This window comes from Equus asinus, chromosome 20 (genome assembly GCF_041296235.1).
Source record: "Equus asinus isolate D_3611 breed Donkey chromosome 20, EquAss-T2T_v2, whole genome shotgun sequence".
Taxonomy (NCBI): domain Eukaryota; kingdom Metazoa; phylum Chordata; class Mammalia; order Perissodactyla; family Equidae; genus Equus; species Equus asinus.
The window spans coordinates 16,512,929-16,524,317 of NC_091809.1; the positions used below are offsets into that span (position 1 = coordinate 16,512,929).

At 39.3% G+C, this 11,389-nt stretch overlaps 1 protein-coding gene across 1 annotated transcript; it reads right to left on the minus strand.

The window, feature by feature from the left end:
• Window positions 1-223: 223 nt before the first annotated feature.
• LOC106824175 (vomeronasal type-2 receptor 116-like) lies at window positions 224-10,809 on the minus strand. The gene is given in 6 exon segments (XM_014830347.3): window positions 224-1,137; window positions 5,699-5,822; window positions 6,418-6,645; window positions 7,401-8,207; window positions 8,603-8,894; window positions 10,733-10,809. Coding segments are annotated over 6 exon segments (2,442 nt in total).
• Window positions 10,810-11,389: the final 580 nt, after the last annotated feature.

An 11,389-nucleotide genomic window follows, 5' to 3' on the forward strand; every position in this document is an offset into this window, starting at 1 on the left:
TTTTCGACAAGAATTAATCTGACGTAATATTCATGGTTGTGTATTTGTGCATTTGAATGCCCAAGGATCATTGTCCAAAGCCAAAAGAAAAATAAAGCAATAAATTAATTGGAGATGTAAGGTACATTTAGTTGGTACTTAAAGTCTGCCTGCAACTATGTGGTAGATTATTTTTCAGGTGTATGCAAATTCTTGTGGCTTATGAAAATAAATTACATTTTGATTATTTTCTCCCTGAACATATTTTATTCCTTAACACATTTGATGTGTTTCTCTCTGGCCTTAGGAAGATAATGTAGCACTTGGGAGCAAAGATGCAGCCTAACAGCCCTGCACTGGAGGCCGAGATGGAGAAGATCTCCACGGCCACCATGACCTTGCCCTCGGTGCTGTGGTAGATGGGGTGGAAGGGGACCCAGACACTGCAGAACACCAGCATGCTGAACGTCAGGAACTTGGCTCCATTGAAGGTGTCAGGCAGGTTGCGGGCCAGGTAAGCCAAGGAGAAGCTGCCCAGGGCCAAGGAGCCCAGGTATCCCAGGACACAGTAGAAGGCGGTGACTGAGCCCTTGTTGCACACGATGATGACGTGGCCTTGTTCAGAGTGCGCAACCATGTCAATGAAGGGAGGAGAGGTCCCCAGCCAGACTCCACGGAGACTCAGTTGGATAAAGGAGCAGACAGGAATGATGAAGTTAGGTGCCCCTGACACCGACCACTGCCTCATCCTTCTCCCTGGAGCGGTGACCTTGAAGGCCACAAGCACAGTGAGAGTTTTGGCCAAGACGGCAGAAACAGCCACAGTAAAAACAACTCCAAATGTGATTTGTTGAAGAATGCAGGTGGCTGTGTTGGGACGGCTGATGAAGAGTAAGGAGCAGAGGAAGCACCGGGTGAGGGAGACGAGCAGGATGTAGCTGAGAGTCCGATTATTGACCTTGACTGTGAGAGTGTCTAGGTGCTTCACAAAGACCCCCAGGACCACAGCCGTGAGGCCAGAGAAAGAGAGAGCTGTGCAGGCCGGGGCTGTCCCCAAGGGGTCTTCATAAGCCAGAAAGGTCACAGCTTTTTGGAGGCAGCGATCTCACTGCCTGTTGGCATACTGGTGATCCGGACACCTGACACACTGATCCATGTCTGGGGAGAAATGCAAAGTGTCATCAGCCCTGGTTCAGTCATTCTCTATTATTCACAGACCCCCAAAGAAGGCATTGGACATGTTTAGCTAAATTGCCCTCTTTGGTTGCTCTATACACTAAATAAAAGAATGCTCTGCAGAAAATTATTCCCAATTAATACTGACCATCTTTTTTGTGGTTAAGTTAAAAAAAGAGCTATTATTTTTTTTCGGTATTTATCTTGCATATTAATGAAAGCAGTTTTTTCACAGAAGAAAGCCAAAAGACGTCCCTGTCTCACTCAGTTGTACCCCTATAAGCTGTGACCTGGTTTCCCTCATTCAATGAGCAAGAAATTATTGGAAAACCACCAGGAATCAGATAACACGTTACCTTCTAGGGAAATAGAGATGACCAAGTCATAGACCTCATTCCTAGGGAGTCTCAAAATGACACACTTTCTGCCATCTAAAATGACCTAAAGCATATTTCATCTTGTTTTCATTTCCACTACTTTTGTTAAGATTCTAGTCACTTCTCGTCTGTGTTATCACAAGAACTTTCTACTTTGGTTCCCTGCCATAAAATCCAGCATCAGAAGTGATATTTCTACATGTAAATGCGTTCATATTTGTCCTCCACTGAAAAAAATCCCACAAACTCTTAGAAAGACCAAAAAGAGACTCTATAACTTTGGTCTTGCCTACCTGTACTGCCTCTGCTCTGATTTTTAAGATTCTCAAATCTTCATGTGGCTCTCACACTGTTCCACGGCTACTCACCCCTGCAGGTATCAATGCACGCTTTTTCTTTCTATAGAGGCATCACTCCTTCCTCTATACGTTCCTTTAAAATCTCTCACTTTTCACATTTAGATCCACAATCTGACTGATAACGATTTCTGTGGATGGTGTGAAGAGTCATCCTTTAGGGTGGAGAGTCATTGTCTTCTCCACGCAGCCAGCCAATTTATGCAACATGGTTTATGGAAAAGTCTTTCATTTTCCCACTTCTCCTCAGCGTTTCCTTGTTGTAGATCAGACGTCCATACGTGAGTACCTACAAGACCACCTTGCACCTGCACTTGCCTTTCGGTTCCATTGATTTCCTTTGTATCCTTAGATTAAACTGTAATACTGAGATGCTATAATACTTGATATCGGGTAGACTAAGTCTTCCCACCCCATTCTTTGTCTTCAAGATTGTCTTATCTGTATTTTTCTTTTATCATTTCTATAAGAATTTTATAAATTGCAATTTCCACAAAACAGATGAGAATTTTGATTGCAGCATCATGGAAGCTGTAGATTAATCTGGACGGCTCTGACGTCTGTACGATATTGGGTCTGTTCAGTCACTCACGTGGTTTATCTCTGCACTTCCTTCAGTCTTCTGTTATTTTTCTAAATGCTCTTCTATAAATTTATGGGCAGAAGTCTTTTGAAACTTTCATTAGATTTATTTCTAGGTATTTCATACTTTTCAGCTGTTGTAAACGTCATCTTTTAAAATTTAAATTTTGAATGCCTTATGACTGGTAGATGGACACAAAAATTTGTTTGTATATTAACCTTGTTTTCAGCCACCACTAAACTCAGTTAATACATTAATTTATATGGATTTTATACTTATACCACGATATTGTCTGAAGTAACTTCAATTTTATTTCTTCCTTTGAAGTAAATTATTCATTTCTCTTCCTGCCAATTTTGCATCAGGCAAGACCTCCAGTGTAATGTCTAGTAAAAGCAGTAATATTGAATGTTTTTTATCTCATTCTTGCTTTCAACACTGCACCATAGATTTTTATTCTATAAATGCTTTTTTATGGGATTAAGAGAATTCCCTTCTGTTCCTGATTTAGTAAGCATTGTTTTTGTTGTTTGTTTTAAAACAGGATTGGGTGTTTAATTTTACTAATTCTTCACAGTTAATGAGACTAGTATTTCTCCTCTTTTAGAGGCTAGTGTACTAAATTACATTGTGTGAACCTAATTTGGTGATGGTATGTCCTTCTTATAAAATATAGCTATATTTGGAATGTTAATTTGATCTTTTCTTTAGGATACATGAATTTAATTCAAGAAAAGGAGTGGCCTGTAATTTCCTTTCCTGTAATTTTTTTTTTTTTAGATTTTGTTACTAAAGTTAAGGTATTCTCACAAAAAGAGTCCAAAAGTTTTCTGTTTTTTCTACTCTCTGGAAGAATTTGAGTAAATGTGTATTATTTCTTTCTTGAAAATTTGGTTGGATTCACCAAGTTTGTACCAAATAAATAGCCCATAATAACATTTTGTAGGAATGTTTTAAACTATGGTCTCAATTTCTCTAATAGATATGACACTATTCAGATTTTTCATTTTTTCTTGAGACAGTTTGGTAACTTTTACTTTCCTGGAAATTTGAGAATTTCATCTAAATTTTCATTGTATCCACATGATGTTAAGTTTTCTTCATGTTAAAAATTTTCCTTATGATCTGCACAGCCTTGGAATTCTTTTTTGTTGCAAAATTTTCTCCTTTTTTTGATCACTAGTACTAGGAGTTTACTGAGTTTATTTGCCATTTATTAGAATCTAATTTAGCTTTATTTATCCTATGTTTGTCTTTGATTTTATTGTCTTCCTCTCATACTTATCATTTTCTATCTTCTATTCTCTTTGTGTTTAATTTTCTGCTCTTTTTCTAGCTTGTGATGAATGCTTAGAACTTCAGCCTTTATTCATTTAAATATACACAGAAATATATAAATATATATAATCTAGGATTATACATTTCTCTCTAAGGATAGTTTTAACTCCACCCCATAAGTTTTGATAAGGAGTAAATAGGTCCTAATTTCCATTGTAGTTTATTCTTTAGTCATGTGTTGTTTACAAGTGTATTTATTAATCTCCACGCATGTAGGAATTGAAGTTAGTGGGTGGAGTGTTTTTTATATGTGCATATGGAACATATTCCCAAAATTACTATGTGCCAAATGTGCACATGGAAGCTTTACCCAAATTGACTATACGCCAGACTATATCATCAATCTCAGTACATTTCAAAACAAACTGAAATCAGGGGCCAGCCTGGTGGCACAATGGTTAAGCTCACGTTCTTTGCTTTGGTGGCCCAGGGTTCGCCGGTTCAGATCCTGGGTGCAGACCTATGCACCACTTGGCAAGCCATGCTGTAGTAGGCATCCCACATATAAAGTAGAGGAAGATGGGCACAGATGTTAGCTCAGGGCCAGTCTTCCTCAGGAAAAAAGAGGATTGACAGGCAGATGTTAGCTCAGGGCTAATCTTCCTCAAAAAAAATTGAAATCATACAAAGTATACTATCAAATTAAGCTTCATACCATTCACAAAATTAAAAATAGAAAATGCCACCATTCAGGGCATTCCAGGATTTCACCATTTAATATCATAAATGTGACTAATTCCAAGATGTTAATTATGGTATGAAAAATTTTCGATATTGATTTTCTGTCCCTCTTCGACTTCATGTCCCAACTCCTGAACCCACATTTTCTGTGTTCTCATCACACTGAAACTTTTCTCAGCTCCCCTGAATATTAAACACAGTGCTAATTTGCCAATTTTTGCCATTTCTAATCATTCTACAAAGAATTTATTCCCTCTTCATTAGTCTGATGCAATTCTAATGTTACTGCCTCTATGAAGAAGTCCAAGATACCCCCTCCCCTCAAAAAAGGTAGATACTATCACTATTTCATCCCAGCAGTCTCTGCATACCTATATCACAGCCCTATGTCAACACCTTGGGTTCACATCACTGCATGTTGTCTCCCCTACTCACCTATGAACTCTAGGAGATCAGGGACCAAGATGTACTCACTGAGGGAAAGCTGTACCACAAGCACATTATACACCACGGAAATACTTCTTAAATCAAACACAACCTTTCTGAGCTCCTGTTCTGTGCCAAGAACAGCACTGGACACTGGAAAAATGTGGATTTCTTCAATGTGATCTAAGCGTAGCTTTAAAGAAGATGAAAAGTAAGGACTTACAATACCGTGTGTTAGATTCCATGACAGATTTAACCTAGGTTACTGTGGAAGGTCAAAAAGGGTTTCCTTGGGATGGTAATGCTTTAAATGGTTTTAACATGAGTCAAGTAAGCTAGGTCAAGGCAGAGAGAGTATATCATTTTGGGTGGAAGCATTATTGGCTATAAAAGCTAAATTACTAAATGAAGGAAGGAAGCATTTTGACTCTGCTGTCTTCATCCATAACTTTTCCATTTCTTTAGGGGAATGGCAGATATAAAGGAGAGGTGGAGCGCCAGCCCTCATTGCCTTGTGGGTTAAAGTATGGCACTCACCACTTTGGCAGCCCTGGCTGGCTTCCTCGTCACAGAACCACACCACCTGTCTGTCAGTTGCCATGGTGTGCTGGTGGCTCACTAACAAGAACGAGAACGACTTACAACCAGGACATACAACTATGTACTGGGGTTTGGGGGGAGATTATAAAAAGAGGAAGATGGGCAACAGATGTTAGCTCAGGGCAAATCTTTCATTTCAAAAAAAGAGAGATGGAGGATGTCTCTGTAAGGCACACACTCACCTGTCTCATTGAAAATCTCATTCTCTGGGCAGGGGGTGCAATCAAAACAGCAGGTCGCCTTTCCTTTCTGAGGGGTCTTCCTGAATCCAGGACTACAACTCTCACTGCATACAGAATGTGGAGTCTGGAGAAGATCAGATACCTGTTGGTAACGGCTGTGACTTTTACCTAATTTTCCAATAACTACAGTGTTTTAGAATATTGGGCATTTAACACATTTGATCTTGAGATATCTAAAAGCAATTCATTGGTTGGATGTCACGTTTATTGTATGATATAAAATAAACATATACCTCAGAGGGATTGTGGGTTCAGTTCCAGATCACCGCAGTAAAGCGAATATTGCAATAAAATGAGTCACACAAATTTTTTGATTTCCCAGTGCACACAGAAGTCATGTTTACACCATACAGTAGTCTGCTAAGTGTGAAATAACATTATCTCTATAAACATAATGTAAATACCTTAATTTTTAAAAAACTTTATTCCTCAAAACCACTAATGACCTTCGGAACCTTCAACTTGCAATCCTTCTGCCGGTGGAAGGTCTTGCCTCCACTTTGAATAACTGGTAAAAGAGAAAACTACTTAAGCTGGAAGTGAGTTGTTAAATTCCCATAAGTGGCCCTTTATGAAAATCTAAGGGGGCACAAAACCCCCACAATGAGATTTTGGCTATTTATATGTAGTGTAAGGCATTGCGATTGGGTTTAACCCACCTCAGTAATGCCGGTGGCCCACTCGATCAGCTCCTCAGATAAAGACAATTCTCGACCACATGGAGCACGTGGAGAATACTCTCCTACTTTCACCTTAAGTCCAAGACCTTCTGGAAAATTCCAAAAGTTGAAAATGGCATACTCTGCATCTGATTTTCCTTCTTCAGCCAAATTCACTGAGTCCCCGGCAGAATTATTAAATCGTATGTTCCTCAGAAAAGGGTGCAGCTAAAAGAGATGTATCATCTTGTGATGAAGTGTGCCCTGGTGTTACAGACATAAAAATCGGAATTGGGGAAAGCCTTTCATTGTCTGTAATCCCTGCTTTATAAGGTAATTTTATTACAGTATCCAATGAAGCAGAACAAATGAAAGCATATGGAGAACTAAAATATCATAATGTTTCCAAAATGTCAGTTAGTTTCAAGAGAAAGTGCTCAAAGATAAGCAGACCAAGACAACCAGTGGCCATGGGATTCAGAGAAATCTCAAGTGTGGAGTCAAATCTAGCCACGCTCATTAACTCACTGAATTTTCCTGGAACATCAGTCTGCAAAATGACCTTAACAATACCTAATGTGGTAGCAGAATTAAATGAGATCATTTAAGTAAGGTTTGCATTATAATGTGCAGCTCCATATGGGCACTCAAAGGACAAGTTCTCTTCCTGTTCTTACTGAGGAGCTTCATGGGAAAAGGCCAGACATTCCCTATTGAAAACATCAGGCAGGCAGGATGGTGAGATACTTTGTAACACACAGCGTTGATATTGACTCATATCTCACTTCCTCCTTGTCACTGGAAACTTCTTCTTGATGAGCATGACTACCCAGGACTAGATTTACGTCCTAGAGAGGGAAACAAGTACAGAAACTCTTGTGTTCTTAGGGAAAGAATCCTTACTACTTGGTTTGTGCTCCGTGGAACTCCATAAGAAAGTCACATTTATGACAGGACATGCTATTAAATGGAAGAGACATTACCTGCCAGGGAGAAAACACCAGCCCTTCTCCACTTCCCATTGGCTGCGTTTCTGCTCGTTGAAGAAGCATCTCATGAAGGGTCCAGGCCACAGCATACACAGCACTGTACACTTCGTAGCTCCATTCGGTCATGGTCATGTCGAAAAGCTGCCAAGGCAACCATCCCCAGGAGGCATTGGGTGGACAATTCTCCAGCGTTTTACAGTCGGACTCAGAAATCATGCAAGGAAAAAAGAGGAACCACAACTTAGCAAGGTAAATATCTTCTGGATATTTGGAAGGGTTAACTGTCTAGATAAAATTTTCAAAACCAGGGATCTCACCATGGTGGTGTGAAACAATGAGAGTCCCGTGGAATGAGTCAAGGATGAAAGTTCTCTCATTGGTGATGAAATCCCACTGTGATGTCGTGACCCAGACTTTCCATATCAGTAAATCATCCCGTCGAGAAAAAGTCGAGCTTGTTAGAGCGTCAGCATCACTATAGATGATAACCACATTTGCTGATATGTCCTTTATTTCTAAATGATATGGCCAGGTCCCTGAGAAAGGTGACATTTCAGTGACAGGGATCATTTCCACAAAGGCTGCACAGATTCCACTCCTGTCCATCTCTCTTCTCAAATCTGAGAGGAACTCAACACCTTTCTTGTCTTCTGAGATGACTATCCCCACCCAGGTCCACCTGAAATGAAGCAGCAAAGAGACCATGCCAAGGGCCAGAGATGCGACCCTCGGGGCCATCTGATAAAGAGATGGAAACTGGTCATTGTCACTCAGGATAGGCTCAAAAGGGCCATAGGTAAGCTAACGGGAAAAGAAATTTGGAATCAGTGTAAGGAAGAGGATTGGCGAAAAGCACACTCTCCATCCTGAAGGGTATTCGGAAACACCTGGAAGTGGTAGAAGGGAGATTTGCCCACTTCATTTTCTAATCATTCCCCACTCCCTGAGAGCTTGCTAGAGAATAACCGATCAGACTCAGAGTTCCAGGAAATTGCTTTGTCTCCTTCCCCCTCATCCTCCTCTCTACCCCGAACAAAGGAAAGCCATAACCCACCGAGGTTCTGTACACTTCTCCTTTGAGATCATATCCATTGAGAGATGCATAAACCCAGTCTCCTCCTTTCATCCTTTTTAGGCACCTGAGAATGCACCAAAGGAAACATGGTTTCATCTCTTCCCATCCCTCATAGCCTTACCTGTGGAAATTTTTAGAGTGCCAGCAGTGTTCCAATCTGGGCAGAAATTGCCCATGTGGTTCCTGTAAGGACGGCTACAGACTTGCTCTCTCTCCTACAGGTGTAATTAGGGATGTCCTTGCCCAGCCCTGAGAGCCAAATGAGGGAACTCTCCAACGTCCTGTGTTCACTGTGCAGCGCATTACAGAGATCAAATCCCAGAGAAATGTTGGGTAAAATATGGGGGTTTCTGTTGATTTCCTCAATGGCAAAAATGAAGGCCAGGACGTACCAGTAGTTCTTCTGCTGAAACCTGCATAGAGGGATAGGGATCCTTAGAGAAAAGACTCAGAGCATGATGATCTTCAAATGCAATAAAATGACTTCATTACACATGAGCTCCCAGGCAACTCAAATGTCTGTGGCAACAGTTTGCTCTCCTGAAGACTCAGAATTCATAACTAAAGAAAATAACATAACTTCAGTTGTGAAAAGTCCTTACTGAATTCCACATTCACGAAGGAAAGTTGTTAAGTTTACAAAGGAAAGTACAATGAATGGAAAGGCAGATCCCATTAAGAGAGGGTTTTGTAAATGATTCTTTGGCTCAGGAGCCAAAATGCTTGTTCATATGAACACATCATTAAATCCTTCATGAAAGAGCAACAATATTAACATGAGATTGGAGATAGCCCTGAGGAGGAGGAGTAATTCCAAGTGAATAGTACAGGACAAGCCAAGAAGCATGAGATCTGGGGGTTGAGAATGGTGCAACACAAGGCTGGCAATCAAATTCCCTAAACTTCTGCCCCATTAACCTTGTGTATCTGCCACCGTCAAAACCCAGGAAACTAAGGTGAACATCAGCCTTCCAATGAAGGAGGAATCATCAAAAGGCAGAAACATTTGGAAGAAGCATGAAAGACTGAAGGGACCAGAAACACTTAGGAATCTAAGACACACAGCACTGTAAAGTTTAAAAAGTTTATCATCCATTTCTTATTTTAAACATATAACAATATTATCAATATTAATAAGTAGCACCTTTAACCGTACCTATTCCTGAAAGTCCTTATTCTCTTCATCTTTTCTACAGACTTTCTATACACAAATAATCTCCGAGGCCAAAGAAAATGCTTTGCATTTCTATTGCCTGGGATCCATAATTCCATCAAGAAAAAAATAGATTTTATTTTATCGCACTTATTTCGTGTGTTCTATTATTTGCGGATGGATTAGTACCCTAGTTCATGATCACTGCTTGTTAATGCTCCCTGTGTGCTCGAGAAGAATAGGGATGCTTCACTCGTTGGGTACAGGGTTCTATATGTGTCCAATAAATCAGATGTGCTGATTTGTTTTTCAAATATTCTATTATTAGGTATGCTATTGTTTATCTGAGAGGAAAGTTGAAAATCTTCACTAAGATGATAAATTTTTTTCCTACTTCTCCTCTTCCTCTGCTTCCTTCTCCTCCACTTCCTCCTTCTTTTTCTTCTTCTTCTCCTCCTTTTCCTTCTCTTCTTTCTCCTTCTTTTCCTAGTTGAGGCTGTATTATTTTAACGAGATATAATGTGTAAGATGACAACGACTATATCTGCATAGTCAACTGAAATTTTATACCATTGTGAATTAACCACTATATTCTTAATGATACGTTTTATCCTCATCTATTTTATTTCATATTATTATAGCAACTCTGGGTTGATTTTTTTATTGGTATTTGCCTAGCATATTTTTATATCTTCTGTTCCAGTTTGACTTTCTAATTTTCCATATTTTTTAGTTTTCACAAGTGTCGTGAACCGATACGGCTAAATCTGTTATTGTCCCATCTAATTTGACAATCTGTATTTATCTGGAGAATTTATTCCGTATCCATTTGTTGTAAATATTTATATACTTGTTTTGCTCCCACTATCTATATTTTTCCTTCTATTTTTTCCACAATTTTTATTACTTTATTTCCCTTTAAAATTTATTGATTTATTCTTGTTTTCCATATTCCATTGTATCTCCTCTATTTGGGTGAGAGTTACGTTCTCTACTTCTGTTTCACCACCAGTCCACGTTGTCTGAAGTGGATATAGTTTCTCACCTCCTGAGAAATTCATAGATCCTTTAACTCTCAGCTGTATCCTCATGACTCACTTGTTTTTGTTGTATTTTATTTCTCCTTTTCCTTGAATGTCTCTCGTCTTCTTCTCAATATCTAACTTATCTTTCATGTTTTCTAGTTCCTTGTCTTTCTGTGCTGCATTCTGTTTCCTTCAGAATTCAAATTTAGCCCTCTGTTCTCCTTTCTGCTGTATAACCCGTCTATGCAGCTTTAAAACTCAACAGTTATGTATTTTTCACCTCTTAATGCTCTATAAGGCCCTTTGCCGAATAGATCTGATCATTTCTTGGAGTCACCTGTTTGATTTTTGTTTTTTTGTTCCATTTTTTATAAGGAGTTTATTCATAATTATTTTATATCTTGAAGTTGATAAATCTAATTTTTGAGGTTTTAGGGGTCTAAATCTATTGTTTTATTTTTAATTTTGTCATGTTTTCATGACTTTTATTGACAATGGCATGTGTTTCCTTATGTGTTTGGTGGACTTTGATTATGAGTACATTTTTGTACGATTTTAATGTGTGGAGAATGTAAGGCTTTAGGTTAGGATCCGTTCCTCCAGAGAAGAACATCACTGGCTTCCGCTCACCATCATGTTAGGAGGCACCAAGCTAAGTGAATTTTTTTGTGACTCTACTAATCTGGGAGTCCCAGATTCATTCTCTCAAGTCACTGGTGGCTCAAAGACA